The sequence below is a fragment of the Oncorhynchus clarkii genome, unplaced genomic scaffold, assembly GCF_045791955.1.
Source record: "Oncorhynchus clarkii lewisi isolate Uvic-CL-2024 unplaced genomic scaffold, UVic_Ocla_1.0 unplaced_contig_6256_pilon_pilon, whole genome shotgun sequence".
NCBI classification, from domain to species: Eukaryota; Metazoa; Chordata; class Actinopteri; order Salmoniformes; family Salmonidae; genus Oncorhynchus; species Oncorhynchus clarkii.
The window spans coordinates 61,639-81,149 of NW_027258367.1; the positions used below are offsets into that span (position 1 = coordinate 61,639).

A 19,511-nucleotide genomic window follows, 5' to 3' on the forward strand; every position below is an offset into this window, starting at 1 on the left:
CATGTCAACTGTCATTGGATTTAGGTTGCAAGTTGGGTGGAGTCCAAGTCAAACCAAGTCTCTTTATTTCTGAGCTCAGAGAGAATAACAGAGTCACAGCGCAGTGTAGACAGTCTGAATTCCTGAAGCATTGAGTGATGGGCACATATCTTTATAGTTTCCTGTTCCTGGGAGGGACTTTATTCATACAAGGACACAGGTGCAAATTGGTTTGCAACACAGGATGATACTCCCAAGAACAGGAGATTATAATAGGACAGTTTCACAAGGTTAGTCACATAATCAGTTATGTGGACACACATACAATTAACATTTTCTATTAGTCTGAATATTTTCATTTCATTAAATCATCAGTGGACCAACAATGCAAATGTCAACAATGGAACAAATGCATCACATCCAAATATCACTTGATTATCTGTAGTGCTGGAGGAATGACACACCCAGATAAACACACACAAAGAGTTTTAAAGAAGGAACCTGATCTTCTTTATATTCAAACTGACAGACTCCATATTCACTTCATGTTTTCTAATAAAAACAAACAAATATATGTTTGAGTATACCCTGTACCATTTAATTTCATATGGTAAAGACAGGTAAACACATTCTCAGACAACAATATAAGACAATGGACAATGTGATGTGAAAAATGAGTTCACACACTAGGATAAGTAAGCATTCTCTCCTGTGTGGATTCTCACATGACTTTTAAGTGTCTGTGATGAGTAATATGTCTTCCCACAGTCTGAACATTTGTAAGGCTTCTCCCCTGTGTGCAGTCTCCTGTGTTCCTTCAGGCTTCCTAAATGGGTAAAACACTTTGAACACTGGGAGCAGTGGTAAGGCTTCTCCCCTGTGTGTATTCGCTCATGTACTCTCAGGCTTTCTAAAAGGCTAAAACTCTTTCCACACTGGCCACAATGGTATGGCTTCTCCCCTGTGTGTATTCTCTCATGAATTTTCAGGCTTCCTGACTGGCTAAAACTATTTCCACACTGGGCGCAATGGTATGGTGTCTCCCCTGTGTGTATTCGCTCATGAGCTTTGAGGGTGTCTAACCGCTTAAAACTCTTTCCACACTGGGAGCAGGGATGTGGCTTCGCTCCTGTGTGTATCCTCTCATGTCTTTTCATGCTAACTAAATGGTTAAAACTCTTCCCACAATGTGAGCAGTAGTAAAGCTTCTCCCTTGTGTGCAGTCTCATGTGTTCCTTCAGGCTTCCTGACTGGCTGAAACTCTTTCCACACTGGGCGCAAAGGTATGACTTCTCCCCGGTGTGTATTTGCTCATGGGTTTTGAGAGTGTCTAACCGCTTAAAATTCTTTCCACACTGGGAGCAATGGAAAGGCCTCTCCCGTGTGTGTATTCGCTCATGAACTTTCAGGCTTCCTGACTGGCTAAAACTATTTCCACACTGGGCACAATGGTATGGCTTCTCCCCGGTGTGTATTTGCTCATGGGTTTTGAGAGTGTCTAACCGCTTAAAATTCTTTCCACACTGGGAGCAATGGAAAGGCCTCTCCCGTGTGTGTGTTCGCTCATGAGCTTTCAGATTTCCTAAGTGGCTAAAACTCCTTCCACACTGGGTGCAATTTTGTGGCTTCGGTTCTGTGTGTCCCCTTTCATGTCTTTCCAGGCTTCCTAACTTGGTAAAACTCTTTCCAATCTGGGAGCAGAGGTGTCGTCTTGCTGGTTTGGACGTCTCTGGTTCCTCCAAGTTTGGTTTTCCTCCTGCCAAAGACAGTGTTTATTTAAAGAGAGAACAGAATGAAATCTCCCCATGATAAAAGTGCTTGCTATGAGGTTTAATTCCTGGTAATTACTGATATGTTTACATTACTTATCTTTATTTCTGTTTTACAAGTCAGAATACAAACAACTAGACAGTTCTATGACACCCAAGACACAGACGACACAGATGTTGTTCCTATCATGCAGGTGGTTGTAAATATATAACCTTCATAGGTGTATGATACAGAATGTGACCTAAACACTTCTTTAAACATTAAATAACTAAAGAAGTGTGGAAGTCCAAAACTTGGAGACAGACACAAAGCACATCAGTAACATCTCCCTTGACAGTTGTGGCATATCAAGAAGCTAATTAAACAGCATGATCATTACACAGGTGCCCCCTCAATATTACATTCAGACTGTAACGTAAAAAAACACGGAAAAAGTCAAGGGTTCTGTATACTTTCCGAAGGCACCGTATATAGTGTATGTAATAATGTAGGCACCATGTATATAATAATGTAGGCACCGTATATAGTGTATGTAATAATGTAGGCACCGTATATAGTGTATGTAATAATGTAGGCACCATGTATATAATAATGTAGGCACCGTATATAGTGTATGTAATAATGTATGCACCATGTATATAATAATGTAGGCACCGTATATAGTGTATATAATAATGTATGCACCGTATATAGTGTATATAATAATGTAGGCACCGTATATAGTGTATATAATAATGTATGCACCATGTATATAACAATGTAGGCACCGTATATAGTGTATATAATAATGTAGGCACCGTATATAGTGTATATAATAATGTAGGCACCGTATATAGTGTATATAATAATGTAGGCACCGTGTATAGTGTATATAATAATGTAGGCACCGTGTATAGTGTATATAATAATGTAGGCACCGTATATAGTGTATATAATAATGTAGGCACCGTGTATAGTGTATATAATAATGTAGGCACCGTATATAGTGTATATAATAATGTAGGCACCGTGTATAGTGTATATAATAATGTAGGCACCGTGTATAGTGTATATAATAATGTAGGCACCGTATATAGTGTATATAAGAAGGTAGGAACCGTATATAGAGTATTTAATAATGTAGGCACCGTATATAGTGTATATAATAATGTAGGCACCGTATATAGAGTATATATTAATGTAGGCACCGTATATAGTGTATGTAATAATGTATGCACCATGTATATAATAATGTAGGCACCGTATATAGTGTATATAATAATGTATGCACCGTATATAGAGTATATAATAATGTAGGCACCGTATATAGTGTATATAACAATGTATATAGTGTATATAATAATGAAGGCACCGTATATAGTGTATATAATAATGTAGGCACCGTATATAGAAAGGCTTGTTCATTCACGTGTCATGAATTCATTATAACATTTATTTATTTTTTATTTTATCTTTATTTAACTAGGCAAGCCAGTTAAGAACAAATTCAAATTTTCAATGACGTCCTAGGAACAGTTGGTTAACTGCCTGTTCAGGGGATGAACGACAGATTTGTACCTTGTCAGCTGGGGGATTTGATATTGCAACCTTCCGGTTACTAGTCCAACGCTCGAACCACTAGGCTACCCTGCCGCCCCACATCATCATATTTGTTCATTCACGTGTCATGAATTCATTATGACGTCATCATATTTGTTAATTCACGTGTCATGAATTCATTATGACATCATCATATTTGTATATGTTTGACGTTACTTGTTTATGGTTCATTGAACAAACATGGGAAACTGTGTTTAGAACCTTTACAATGAAGATCTGTGAAGTTATTTGGATTTTTACAAAGTATCTTTGAAAGACAGGGTCCTGAAAAAAGATACGTTCATTTTTTTTGTTGTGTTTATTTGTATATGTTTTACAGGTTGAAAAGTGTTTTTTTCTCTCAAACAAATAAAAAAAATGCCAGCTGCAAGACAAAAGCCATAACTTCAATAAAATAACAAATTAACTGGCAAAGCAGGAGAGCGAGGCCCGCATCCAGCAATGTCACGAGTCACGTTTTGCAGCTGTTTCAGTACAGCACTACAGGGAGAGAGAGGGGGAGCAGCTGTTTCAGTACAGCACTACAGGGAGAGAGAGGGAGATCAGCTGTTTCAGTACAGCACTACAGGGAGAGAGAGGGAGATCAGCTGTTTCAGTACAGCACTACAGGGAGAGAGAGGGAGATCAGCTGTTTCAGTACAGCACTACAGGGAGAGAGAGGGAGATCAGCTGTTTCAGTACAGCACTACAGGGAGAGAGAGGGAGAGCAGCCGTTTCAGTACAACACTACATGGAGAGAGAGGGGGAGAGCAGCTGTTTCAGTACAACACTACATGGAGAGAGAGAGGGAGAGCAGCTGTTTCAGTACAACACTACATGGAGAGAGAGAGGGAGAGCAGCTGTTTCAGTACAACACTACATGGAGAGAGAGAGGGAGAGCAGCTGTTTCAGTACAACACTACATGGAGAGAGAGGGAGAGCAGCTGTTTCAGTACAACACTACATGGAGAGAGAGAGGGGGAGCAGCTGTTTCAGTACAACACTACATGGAGAGAGAGAGGGAGAGCAGCTGTTTCAGTACAACACTACATGGAGAGAGAGGGGGAGAGCAGCTGTTTCAGTACAACACTACATGGAGAGAGAGGGGGAGAGCAGCTGTTTCAGTACAACACTACATGGAGAGAGAGAGGGAGAGCAGCTGTTTCAGTACAACACTACATGGAGAGAGAGAGGGAGAGCAGCTGTTTCAGTACAACACTACATGGAGAGAGAGAGGGAGAGCAGCTGTTTCAGTACAACACTACAGGGAGAGAGAGGGAGAGCAGCTGTTTCAGTACAACACTACATGGAGAGAGAGGGAGAGCAGCTGTTTCAGTACAACACTACATGGAGAGAGAGAGAGAGCAGCTGTTTCAGTACAACACTACATGGAGAGAGAGGGGGAAAGTGGGAAATCTGAGGTTTGTAGTTTTTCAAGTCATTGCCTTTCGTATATAAAGTGTAAATTGGGTCATATTGCACTTCCCAAGGCTTCCACTAGCTGTCAACAGTCTTTAGAACCTTGTTGCAGGATTCTACTATGAAGGGGGAGCGAATAAGAGCTGTTTGACTAAGGGGTCTGGCAGAATGCCTTGAGCTAAGTCACACGCGCGTGGCCGTGAGCGAGCTGCGTTCCTTTTCATTTCTAAAGACAAAGGAATTGTCCGGTTGAAACATTATTGAAGATTTATGATAAAAACATCCTAAAGATTGATTCTATACATAGTTTGACATGTTTCTACAAACTGTAATAGAACTTCTTTGACTTTTCGTCTGGACTTGCCAGCGCCTTGTGAATTTCGATTGGTGAACTAAAAGCGTTAACAAAAAGGAGGTATTTGGACATAAAGATGAACTTTATCGAACAAAACAAACATTTATTGTGGAACTGGGATTCCTGGGAGTGCATTCTGATGAAGATCATCAAAGGTAAGTTAATATTTATAACGCTATTTCTGACTCCACAACATGGTGGGTATCTGTATGGCTTGTTTTTGTGGCTTCGCGCTGTCTTTAGATTATTGCATGGTGTGCTTTTTCCGTAAAGCTTTTTTGAAATCTGACACAGTGCTTGCATTAAGGAGAAGTATATCTTTAATTCTATGCATAACACTTGTATCTTTTATCAAAGTTTATGATGAGTATTTCTGTAAATTAATGTGACTGCAAATTCCGCTGGATGTTTTTGAGGCACAACATTACTGAACAAACGCTCCAATGTAAACTGAGATATTTGGATATAAATATGAACTTTATCGAACAAAACATACATGTATTGTGTAACATGAAGTCCTATGAGTGACATCTGATGAAGATCATCAAAGGTTAGTGATTAATTTTATCTCTATTTCTGCCTTTTTGTGACTCCTCTCTTTGACTGGAAAATGGCCCTATGTTTTTTTGTGACTAGGTGCTGACCTAACATAATCGTATGGTGAGCTTTTGCTGTATAGCTTTTTTGAAATTGGACACGATGGCTAGATTAACAAGAGGTTAAGCTTTAATTTGGTGTATTGCACGCGTGAATGTATGAAAGTTAAATATTTCCCAAAAATATTTTTCCATTTCGCTCTCTGCCATTTCAGCGGATGTTGTCGAGGGGTTCCGCTAGTCTTAAGAAGTTTTAAACACTTCACAACTAAGCACGCTGAAAACGAACAAGAGTTCTGCAGAGTTGCACACACTGTCAAACTTCTGCACCAACCGATAGCACTTCCGGCTCTCTGTGGAGAGAGAACTCTGCTGGTTGTCCTGGTAACAGATACCAGTGGGCAGATCTATTGTATTTGTTCAAACTAAACTACAGCACTTACTTTGATGTGTGAAATCTAATCCGTTCTTCTCTGCTCCTCCTCTCACAGTTCCACTCAGCCCTGTTGTTTTCCTGCAGTCCACCAGCAGCCCAGACAACCTCTTCATACCCAGCAGTAAGGAGCTACCGGGATAGGCACAATACAGGGACTCAGGGAGGGAGGAAGGGCTAGCGTTGTCCTGGTAACCATAAAGAGGGGACACAAACACATACCATTATGGATGCTGATGTCACTGTTGACATAAAGTGCTTTACAGAAACCCAGCCCAGACCCAGAGAGAGCAAGCTGTATGCTAGACCAGACCAAGCTGTACCATCTGGTGTTCTGATCTGGAGAGACTCTTCTCTGCCTCGTCAGCATCAGGATGTTGTTGAGGCTCCGCAGAGGATCCACCATAGTCATGTCTCTCTCCTGTGTGAACTAGAACATTAAACAGGTGGTAAACTTATGATCTACTATTACAATCACAAAGGGTCTTACAAGAGGATTTGATATCTCTAAACAGGGCCTAAAATGCAAATGTTAAAGGGTTGTTCCACGAAATGGGTGCCTGTTGCATCCCTTTGATATTTAAGTAGAAATTATGCACCAATATTGAATTTTAAAAGTATGTTATATTAGATGAGGTGCACTTTAATATAGACCACATGGAGAATTATATGTAGGTACCGAATATAGTGTATATAATAATGTAGGCACCGTATATAGTATATATAATAATGTAGGCACGGTATATAGTGTATATAATAATATAGGCACGGTATATAGTGTATATAATAATGTAGGCACCGTATATAGTGTATATAATAATGTAGGCACCGTATATAGTGTATATAATAATTTAGGCACTATATATAGTGTATATTATAATGTAGGCAAGGTATATAGTGTATATAATAAGGTAGGCACCGTATATAGTGTATATAATAATGTAGGCACCGTGTATATAATAATGAAGGCACCGTATATAGTGTATTAAGTAATGTAGACAGCGTATATAGTGTATATAATAATATAGGCATCGTATATAGCGTATATAATAATATAGGCACCGTATATAGCGTATATAATAATATAGGCACCGTATATAGTGTGGTGTGCTTTTTCCGTAAAGCTTTTTTGAAATCTGACACAGTGCTTGCATTAAGGAGAAGTATATATTTAATTCTATGCATAACACTTATATCTTTTATCAAATTTTATGATGAGTATTTCTGTAAATTGATTTGGATCTCTGCAAATTCGCCAGATGTTTTCGAGGCACAACATTACTGAACAAACGCTCCAATGTAAACTGAGATATTTGGATACTAATATGAACTTTATCCAACAAAACATACATGTATTGTGTAACATGAAGTCCTATGAGTGCCATCTGATGAAGATCATCAAAGGTTGGGGATTAATTTTATCTCTAATTCTGCCTTTTGTGACTCCTCTCTTTGACTGGAAAATGTCTGTATGTTTTTTGTGACTAGGTGCTGACCTAACATAATCGTATGGTGAGCTTTCCCTGTATAGCATTTTTGAAATTGGACACGATGGCTAGATTAACAAGAGGTTAAGCTTTAATTTGGTGTATTGCACTCGTGAATGTATGAAATTAAAATATTTCCCAAAAATATTTTTTCATTTCGCTCTCTGCCATTTCAGAGGATGTTGTCGAGGGGTTCCGCTAGTCTTAAGAAGTTTTAAACACTTCACAACTAAGCACGCTGAAAACGAACAAGAGTTCTGCAGAGTTGCACACACTGTCAAACTTCTGCGCCAACCGATAGCACTTCCGGCTCTCTGTGGAGAGAGAACTCTGCTGGTTGTCCTGGTAACAGATACCAGTGGGCAGATCTATTGTATTTGTTCAAACTAAACTACAGCACTTACTTTGGTGTGTCAAATCTGATCCGTTCATCTCTTCTCCTCCTCTTACAGTTCCACTCAGCCCTGTTGTTTTCCTGCAGTCCACCAGCAGCACAGACAACCTCTTCATACCCAGCAGTAAGGAGCTACCGGGATAGGCACAATACAGGGACTCAGGGAGGGAGGAAGGGCTAGCGTTGTCCTGGTAACCATAAAGAGGGGACACAAACACATACCATTATGGATGCTGATGTCACTGTTGACATAAAGTGCTTTACAGAAACCCAGCCCAGACCCAGAGAGAGCAAGCTGTATGCTAGACCAGACCAAGCTGTACCATCTGGTGTTCTGATCTGGAGAGACTCTTCTCTGCCTCGTCAGCATCAGGATGTTGTTGAGGCTCCGCAGAGGATCCACCATAGTCATGTCTCTCTCCTGTGTGAACTAGAACATTAAACAGGTGGTAAACTTATGATCTACTATTACAATCACAAAGGGTCTTACAAGAGGATTTGATATCTCTAAACAGGGCCTAAAATGCAAATGTTAAAGGGTTGTTCCACGAAATGGGTGCCTGTTGCATCCCTTTGATATTTAAGTAGAAATTATGCACCAATATTGAATTTTAAAAGTATGTTATATTAGATGAGGTGCACTTTAATATAGACCACATGGAGAATTATATGTAGGTACCGAATATAGTGTATATAATAATGTAGGCACTGTATATAGTGTATATAATAATGTAGGCACGGTATATAGTGTATATAATAATATAGGCACGGTATATAGTGTATATAATAATGTAGGCACCGTATATAGTGTATATAATAATGTAGGCACCGTATATAGTGTATATAATAATTTAGGCACTATATATAGTGTATATTATAATGTAGGCAAGGTATATAGTGTATAATAATGTAGGCACGGTATATAGTGTATATAATAATATAGGCACCGTATATAGTGTATATAATAATGTAGGCACCGTGTATATAATAATGAAGGCACCGTATATAGTGTATTAAGTAATGTAGACAGCGTATATAGTGTATATAATAATATAGGCATCGTATATAGCGTATATAATAATATAGGCACCGTATATAGCGTATATAATAATATAGGCACCGTATATAGTGTGGTGTGCTTTTTCCGTAAAGCTTTTTTGAAATCTGACACAGTGCTTGCATTAAGGAGAAGTATATATTTAATTCTATGCATAACACTTATATCTTTTATCAAATTTTATGATGAGTATTTCTGTAAATTGATTTGGATCTCTGCAAATTCGCCAGATGTTTTCGAGGCACAACATTACTGAACAAACGCTCCAATGTAAACTGAGATATTTGGATACTAATATGAACTTTATCCAACAAAACATACATGTATTGTGTAACATGAAGTCCTATGAGTGCCATCTGATGAAGATCATCAAAGGTTGGGGATTAATTTTTATCTCTAATTCTGCCTTTTGTGACTCCTCTCTTTGACTAGAAAATGTCTGTATGTTTTTTGTGACTAGGTGCTGACCTAACATAATCGTATGGTGAGCTTTCCCTGTATAGCATTTTTGAAATTGGACACGATGGCTAGATTAACAAGAGGTTAAGCTTTAATTTGGTGTATTGCACTCTTGAATGTATGAAAGTAAAATATTTCCCCAAAAATATTTTTTCATTTCGCTCTCTGCCATTTCAGCGGATGTTGTCGAGGGGTTCCGCTAGTCTTAAGAAGTTTTAAACACTTCACAACTAAGCACGCTGAAAATGAACAAGAGTTCTGCAGAGTTGCACACACTGTCAAACTTCTGCGCCAACCGATAGCACTTCCGGCTCTTTGTGGAGAGAGAACTCTGCTGGTTGTCCTGGTAACAGATACAAGTGGGCAGATCTATTGTATTTGTTCAAACTAAACTACAGCACTTACTTTGATGTGTGAAATCTAATCTGTTCTTCTCTGCTCCTCCTCTCACAGTTCCACTCAGCCCTGTCGTTTTCCTGCAGTCCACCAGCAGCCCAGACAACCTCTTCATACCCAGGAGTAAGGAGCTACCGGGAGAGGTACAATACAGGGACTCAGGGAGGGAGGAAGGGCTAGCGTTGTCCTGGTAACCATAAAGAGGGGACACAGACACATACCATTATGGATGCTGATGTCACTGTTGACATAAAGTGCTTTACAGAAACCCAGCCCAGACCCAGAGAGAGCGAGCTGTATTCTAGACCAGACCAAGCTGTACCATCTGGTGTTCTGATCTGGAGAGACTCTTCTCTGCCTCGTCAGCATCAGGATGTTGTTGAGGCTCCCCAGAGGATCCACAATAGTCATGTCTCTCTCCTGTGTGAACTAGAACATCAAACAGGTGGTAAACTTATGATCTACTATTACAATCACAAAGGGTCTTACAAGAGGATTTGATATCTCTAAACAGGGCCTAAAATGCAAATGTTAAAGGGTTGTTCCACGAAATGGGTGCCTGTTGCATCCCTTTGATATTTAAGTAGAAATTATGCACCAATATTGAATTTTAAAAGTATGTTATATTAGATGAGGTGCACTTTAATATAGACCACATGGAGAATTAAATGTAGGCACCGTATATAGTGTATATAATAATGAAGTTACCGTATATAGTGTATATAATAATGTAGGCACCGTATATAGTGTATATAATAATGTAGGCACCGTGTATAGTGTCTATAATAATGTAGGGACCGTATATAGTGTATATAATAATGTAGGCACCGTATATAGTGTATTTAATAATGTAGGCACCATATATAGTGTATATAATAAGGTAGGCACCGTATATAGTGTATGTAATAATGTAGGCACCGTATATAGTGTATATAATAATGTAGGCACCATATATAGTGTATATAATAAGGTAGGCACCGTATATAGTGTATATAATAATGTAGGCACCGTATATAGTGTATATTATAATGTAGGCAAGGTATATAGTGTATATAATAAGGTAGGCACCGTATATAGTGTATATAATAATGTAGGCACCGTGTATATAATAATGAAGGCACCGTATATAGTGTATATAATAATAATAATAGAGGCTCCCCAGAGGATCCACGATAGTCATGTCTCTCTCCTGTGTGAACTAGAACATCAAACAGATGCTAAACTTATGATCTACTATTACAATCACAAAGGGTCTTAGACGAGGCATTAATATCTCTAAAAAGGGCCTAAAATGCAAATGTTAAAGGGTTGTTCCACGAAATGGGTGCCTGTTGCATCCCTTTGTTATTTTAAGTAGAAAATATGCACCAATATAGAATTTTAACAGCCTGTTATATTAGATGAGGGGAACTTTAATATAGACAACATGGAGAATTCAATACATCGAATTGAAAAGTCCCAAAAATATATGAACCAATGGCAGATTGACCATTTAACAATTTATATAGTACTGAACAACATATTCAAGTGTAGAACTTCAGTAGAATGCCACTTAAAAACCACACATTAGTTCAACAACGGCATAGTTTGTGCCCCTGTTGAAGACAGTACTCACTGGTGTTAATCTGATCTTCTGTCTCCTCCTCTTTCACTCCCAAAATGTCTTCCTCCTTCAACTTTATTGAGACAGCATCCTCTTCCTCTCTAAAAGGTTCTTTCTCTTCTTTCACTATAACAGCCTCCTCTTCCTCCTTTTTCATTCTGGAAGGTTCTTCCTCTCCTTTCACAGTCATATCCTCCTCTTCTTCTTCTTCTTTCACGACAATGTTCATCGCCAGAGATTCTTTCTCCGTACAGCAGACCTCTTCTTCTTTAGCAGGGGATGAGTAGTTTAGTGAACTCGTGGTCAGTGATGTTAGCCTGCTAGCAATAGCGACTAGCCTAGTGCTAGGCTCAGCAACAATCTTTAACAAGTTTGCAAATTGAACATGCAAATTAGGTTCAAGTTAACCAGTTAATACGTCAACTGAACTGCATTTACAACACTGAGATTACATAATGTACATTAACATGGTCTAAAGCGTCAATCTTCCACTTTTATGTTGGCTACCGAGGTGGTTGAAAGAGTTGGCGCCTTGTTGTTCCTGAAGAAGCGTCCCGTCCAGTCCATTATACGTCACGCAAGAATCATCACCCGAAAGACGCCCATCGCCATCTGCTGACTGGAGTGGGTAACGCAGTTTGGAAACAATAGTTACTACACTTTTTGTGTTGGAAAGAACGTCATAATTTAACAATAAGCTGATATATCTTCTCTTACGTCTTACAAATAATACGTTCCTGTACACAGACGTAGAAGCTTAATATGAATATGTAGATAATGAATAAATGCTTCTGTGCCGCCATCCTGTCAGAAGGTAACAGACTGTTTTATTACAGTGGTACCGATGGATTTTCATTGTGTTCCATGGTGTTTATCGCCCCCTAGTGGAGGTTCCTGGTACTTAGAAAGACTGTACGAAAACAGTAAGTGAAGAATTCGTTCTGCGCGCATAGAAGCAGCGCTACGGTTCAGGTCTTTCAGTGCAGTTATTTCTTGTCACGCTTCAGCCTCGGAAAATATTTGTTTGTAAGTTCGATTCAAGCATGTTGCTAGTGATGATAATCTTGTTATTGATATAATTGCTTACTTATCAATGTTAGTTGGTTGCATTTAGTCACACAAATTACCTTGCCAATCATGTATGCCGTCAGCTGTATTCCTTTGCTCGTGCGTCATGTAAACGAATTGTAAAACATACAATACTGAAGTTTTGTTACTGTTTCTAGTGTAATATGCTTTGTTATTTTACAGAGGTGGTTGTACATTATTAGAGTAATTAAAGGAGTTAGCCAATTACCATATGAGTAACAATATAGAACTACTCAGACATTCCAAATATCACTTGATTATCAGAAGGATGTATTATGACGTCAGAACTACTTGCCCTGCTGGACACAATAGAACAATTGCATCACATGCAAATAGCACTTGATTATCTGTAGTGCTTTACACTGGGTAGACAAAACATTAAGAACACCTGCTCCTTCCATGACTTAGACTGACCAGGTGAATCCAGGCTAAAGGTATGATCCCTTACTGATGTCACTAGACAAATCCACTTCAATCAGTGTAGATGAAGGGGGCAGGTTAAATAAGGATTTTTAAGCCTTGAGACAATTGAGGCATAGACTGTGCCCTTCAGAGGGTGAATTGGGAAGACAAAATATTGAAGTGTCTTTGAATGGGGTATGGTATTAGGTGCCAGGTGCACCGGTTTGCATCAAGAACTGCAACGCTACAGTTTCCCATGTGTACCAAGACTGGTCCACCACCAAAACAGTAGAGGTCAATGTGGTTTAAGATGAGGGAGGATGATTCTTTTAGCATAGCATCGCTCTGTTTGAGTACGCTAAACTTGCTAGCTAAGTAAGTGAAACTGAAAGTGGAAAATAAATGACCAAAACTCTCTTGCTTCTCCTAATTTGTTCAAAACTGTTAAACTATTGTCTTTTTCTCTCTTTGAGTCAACTACTCACCACATTTTATGCACTGCAGTGCTACCTAGCTGTAGCTCATACTAGATTCATTCTCTGATCCTTTCATTGGGTGGACAACATGTCAGTTCATGCTGCAAGAGCTCTGATAGGTTGGAGGACGTCCTCCAGAAGTTGTCATAATTACTGTGTAAGTCTATGGAAGGGCTTGAGAACCATGAGCCTCCTAGGTTTTGTATTGAAGTCAATGTACCCAGAGGAGGATGCAAAATAGTATGTTTTAATCAATTATTTGGTGATGTGATTATATTTGGTGTAGTTTGATCTAAAAAGGATAACAATTACTTTCTAAATGTTTTACCATTTTTATTCTTCTGAAAATGGGGCTCCCCTTCCTCCTCTGAGGAGCCTCCACTGCACCCAAAGAACATCCAACCAATTTGACACAATTGTGGGAAGCACTGGAGTCAACATGGGCCAGCATTCCTGTGGAACGCTTGTCGACACCTTGCAGAGACCATGCCCTGACTAATTGAGGCTGTTCTGGGGGGAAAAGGGGAGTGTCCAACTCCATATTAGGAAGTTGTTCCAAATGTTTGGTAGAATCAGTGGATATATCTGCCATTTAGCAGACACTTTTATCCAAAGGGTTTTGCAGTCATGTGTGAAAATGAGATGGAAAGCCATTTAACTTGTATTTTTCATTCGGTACATGGGAATGCACTACGTAATCATGCAAAGCCTTTTATCGCAATAAGTTTGTTTGATAGAAACATTTCTGGTGGGAAAAGGCATATATTGTTTTATGCAGATTTGAGAATATTCACATCAAAATCTGTAGCAAATTAATCCAAATCAGATCCCTCAATAACCTGAGGTCAATTTTCAAACATTTCATCATTTAAAACAATCTTGGTGTGATTTTAAAACAAATGTTGTAGAGCTTCCTGATAATATGTTAACATGAATTATTCATCCTGTTTTACAAGTCAGAAAACAAAAATCTAGACAGTCGCTGGATTCCTATCAGCAGGTGGTTGTAAATATATAACCTTCATCGCTGTATGATACAGAATGTGACCTACACACTTCCTTAAACATAAAATAACTAAAGAAGTAATTCTGTGTGGAAGTCCAAAACTTGTTTTTACGTCGCAGATACAAAGCACATCAGTAACATCTCCCCGTTGTCTCAAGGGTTCGACACAATGTTGATTTAGATGTTCACATTTTTTACATTTTGGCCAATCACTAATGTCATGATATTTTGGGTAAAATAAAAAAAAGCGAAATATTTGGGGCAGACATTTTTTAAATGATTATTATTTTATTTATATTTTTCACCCCCTTTTTCTCCCCAATTTTTTGTCAATTGACAGTTAGTCTTATCTCATCTCACTGCTGCAACTCCCGTACGGACTCGGGAGAGGCGAACGTCAACAGCCATGCGTCCTCTCTCTCTCTCCCTTCTCCTAATTTGTTCAAAACTGTTCAACTATTGTATTTCTCTCTCTCTGAGCCAAGTACTCACCACATGTTATGCACTGTATTGCTAGCTAGCTGTAGCTTATGCGTCCCCCGAAACACAACCGCAATACTTCTTGACACAATTCTCACGCATGCGCCAGGCCCGCCACAGGAGTTGCTATAGGACATCCTGACCGGGCAAACCCTCCCCCCCCAACCCGGACGACGCTGGGCCAATTGGCTCTCCCGGTTGTGGCCGGCTGCGACAGAGCTGGGTATCAAACCAGAATCTGTATTAATGCAACGAGCACAATGCAGTGCCTTAGACGCTGCGCCACTCGGAAGGCTGCATTGATATTTCTGTTCAGTATATCTTTATATTTCAGTTCAGTATATATATCTTTTATATTTGAGATTCTTCAAAGTAGCCTTTGCCTTGACAGCTATGCACACTCTTGGCATTCTGTTAACTTCAACTGAAATGCTTTTTTCAACAGTCTTGAAGAAGTTCCAACATATGCTGAACACTTAGTATATATACACTGCTCAAAAATATAAAGGGAACACTAAAATAACACATCCTAGATCTGAATGATTGAAATATTCTTATTAAATACGTATTTCTTTCCATAGTTGAATGTGCTGACAACAAAATCACACAAAAATTATCAATGGAAATCAAATTTATCAACCCATGGAGGTCTGGATTTGGAGTCACACTCAAAATTAAAGTGGAAAACCACACTACAGGCTGATCCAACTTTGATGTAATGTCCTATGGGTTAGTGTTTTATTATGTAATAGATCATATGGGTTGAAAAGTGTTTTATGATGTAATAGATCATATGGGTTGAAAAGTGTTTTATTATGTAATAGATCATATGGGTTAGTGTTTTATTATGTAATAGATCATATGGGTTAGTGTTTTATGATGTAATAGATCATATGGGTTAGTGTTTTATTATGTAATAGATCATGTGGGTTGAGTAGTGTTTTATTATGTAATAGATCATATGGGTTGAGTAGTGTTTTATTATGTAATAGATCATATGGGTTAAGTTGTGTTTTATGATGTAATAGATCATATGGGTTGAGTAGTGTTTTATGATGTAATAGATCATATGGGTTAGTGTTTTATGATGTAATAGATCATATGGGTTAGTGTTTTATTATGTAATAGATCATATGGGTTAGTGTTTTATGATGTAATAGATCATATGGGTTAGTGTTTTATTATGTAATAGATCATATGGGTTAGTGTTTTATGATGTAATAGATCATATGGGTTAGTGTTTTATGATGTAATAGATCATATGGGTTAGTGTTTTATGATGTAATAGATCATATGGGTTAGTGTTTTATTATGTAATAGATCATATGGGTTAGTGTTTTATTATGTAATAGATCATATGGGTTGAGTAGTGTTTTATGATGTAATAGATCATATGGGTTAGTGTTTTATTATGTAATAGATCATATGGGTTAGTGTTTTATTATGTAATAGATCATATGGGTTAGTGTTTTATGATGTAATAGATCATATGGGTTGAGTTGTGTGTTATTATGTAATAGATCATATGGGTTGGTGTTTTATTATGTAATAGATCATATGGGTTAGTGTTTTATTATGTAATAGATCATATGGGTTGAGTAGTGTTTTATTATGTAATAGATCATATGGGTTGAGTAGTGTTTTATTATGTAATAGATCATATGGGTTGAGTAGTGTTTTATTATGTAATAGATCATATGGGTTGAGTAGTGTTTTATGATGTAATAGATCATATGGGTTAGTGTTTTATGATGTAATAGATCATATGGGTTAGTGTTTTATGATGTAATAGATCATATGAAGAATGGCGCTGAAGGAGATGGCTGACGATCCCGTAACCAACGAAGGTGGATATTGATCCAACACATGCCGTTTATTCAAACCAGCCCACTGGGAACAGACGTCAGTTCAACATCTAGTTTATATTTACATTTCTTTTAAGAGTCGTCAACTAAAGTGAATTCAACATGAAATCAACACAACATGTCAACTGTCATTGGATTTAGGTTGCAAGTTGGGTGGAGTCCAAGTCAAACCAAGTCTCTTTATTTCTGAGCTCAGAGAGAATAACAGAGTTACACAGCGCAGTGTAGACAGTCTGAATTCCTGAAGCATTGAGTGATTAGCAAATATCTTTATAGTTTCCTCTTCCTGGGCGGGACTTTATTCATACAAGGACACAGGTGCAAATTGCTTTGCAACACAGGATGATACTCCCAAGAACAGAAGATTATAATAGGCCAGTTTCACAAGGTTAGTCACATACTCAGTTATGTGGACACACAAACAATTAACATTTTCTATTACAGTCACATAATGATCCTCCCAGGAACAGGAGATGATCTGATTTACTCTGTATTCAAACTGACATACTCCATATTCAATTCATGTTTTCTAATAAAAACATACAAATATATATGTTTGAGTATACTGTGTACAATTTAATTTCTTATAGTATAAACAAGTAAACATTCTCAGTCAACAACATAAGACAATGGGAGCAGTGTGTACGCTCTCCGATGAATTTTAAGTGTATGTGATGTGAATTACAAGTTTACACACTAGGATAAGTAATTATTCTCTCCTGTGTGGATTCTCATATGTTTTGTAAGTGACTGTGATGTGTAACATGTCTTCCCACAGTCTGAACATTTGTAAGGGTTCTCCCCTGTGTGCAGTCTCATGTGTTCCTTCAGGCTTCCTAAATGGGTAAAACACTTTCCACACTGGGCGCAAAGGTATGACTTCTCCCCTGTGTGTATTCTCATGAACTTTCAGGCTTCCTGACCGGCAAAAACTATTTTCACACTAGGCGCAATGGTATGGTATCTCCCCTGTGTGTATTCGCTCATGAGCTTTGAGAGTGTCTAACCGCTTTAAACTCTTTCCACACTGGGCACAATGGTACAGCTTCTGCCTAATGTGTATTTGCTCGTGGGTTTTGAGGGTGTCTAACCGCTTAAAACTCTTTCCACACTGGGAGCACGGGTGTGGCTTCGCTCCTGTGTGTATCCTCTCATGTCTTTTCATGCTAACTAAATGGTTAAAACTCTTCCCACAATGTGAGCAGTAGTAAGGCTTCTTCCTTGTGTGCAGTCTCATGTGTTCCTTCAGGCTTCCTGACTGGCTAAAACTCTTTCCACACTGGGCGCAAAGGTATGACTTCTCCCCTGTGTGTATTCGCTCATGAACTTTCAGGCTTCCTGACTTGCTAAAACTATTTCCACACTGGGCACAATGGTACAGCTTCTGCCTAATGTGTATTTGCTCATGGGTTTTGAGAGTGTCTAACCGCTTAAAACTCTTTCCACACCGGGAGCACAGGTGTGGCTTCGCTCCTGTGTGTATCCTCTCATGTCTTTTCATGCTAACTAAATGGCTAAAACTCTTCCCACAATGTGAGCAGTAGTAAGGCTTCTTCCTTGTGTGCAGTCTCATGTGTTCCTTCAGGGTTCCTGACTGGCTAAAACTCTTTCCACACTGGGCGCAATTTTGTGTCTTCGGTTCTGTGTGTCCCCTCTCATGTCTGTTCAGGCTTCCTAACTTAGTAAAACTCTTTCCACAATGGCAGCAGAGGTGTCGTCTTGCTGGTTCGGACGTCTCTGGTTCCTCCAAGTTTGGTTTTCCTCCTGCCAAAGAGTGTTTATTTAAAGAGAGAACAGAATTACATCTCCACATCATAAAACTGCCTTGCTATGAGGTTTAATCCAAATCAGATCTCTCAATAACCTGAAGCTAGTTTTACAGAAATGTCATAATTTGGTAATTAATAGTAATTACTGATCTGTTTACATTACATATTATTCTTTCTGTTTTATAAGTCAGAACACAAAGAACTAGACAGTTCTAGATCACTCAAGACATAATTGGATTCTATGTTCTACAGTTCTGTGACACTGAAGACACAGACGTCACTGGATTCCAATCAGCAGGTGGTTCTAAATATATAACCCTCATAGCTGTATGATACAGAATGTGACCTAAACACTTCCTTAAACATTAAATTAGTAAAGAAGTAATTCTGTGTGGAAGTCCAAAACTTGGAGACAGACACAAAGCTCATTAGTAACATCTCCCTGTTGTTGAAAGGGTTCGACACAATGGCTTTTTATTATTTAGACATTCACACATTTTTTACATTTTGACTTATCATGTCATGATATTTTGTGTAAAATAAAACAATTGTGTCACATATTTTGGATAGATGTTCCTAAAAAATATAAACGCAACATGTAAAGTGTTGGTCCCATGTTTCATGAGCTGAAATAACAGAATTCTTCCATACACACAACAGCTAATTTCTCTCAAATTCTGTGCACAAATTTGTCTACATCCCTGTTAGTGAACATTTCTCCTTTGCCAAGACAATCCATCCACTTGACAGTTGTGGCATATCAAGAAGCTGATTAAACAGCATGATCATTACACAGGTGCACCTTGTTCTGGGGACAATAAAATGCCACTCTAAAATGTGCAGTTTTGTCACACAACACAATGCCACAGATGTCTCAAGGGAGCGTGCAATTGGCATG

General features: G+C 38.5%; 1 protein-coding gene and 1 pseudogene across 1 annotated transcript; both read right to left on the reverse strand.

Moving 5' to 3' along the window:
- Window positions 1-505: 505 nt before the first annotated feature.
- LOC139396813 (zinc finger protein 436-like) lies at window positions 506-11,755 on the reverse strand. Its single transcript, XM_071143730.1, has 5 exons — window positions 11,539-11,755; window positions 10,246-10,352; window positions 9,979-10,110; window positions 6,141-6,318; window positions 506-1,735 (listed from the first exon to the last, which is right to left on the reverse strand). The coding sequence occupies exons 1-5, from the start codon at window positions 11,753-11,755 to the stop codon at window positions 666-668; spliced, it is 1,704 nt and encodes a 567-aa protein (XP_070999831.1). The 3' UTR covers window positions 506-665.
- A 5,785-nt stretch (window positions 11,756-17,540) lies between these two features.
- Window positions 17,541-18,556, reverse strand: LOC139396814 (zinc finger protein 135-like; annotated as a pseudogene).
- Window positions 18,557-19,511: the final 955 nt, after the last annotated feature.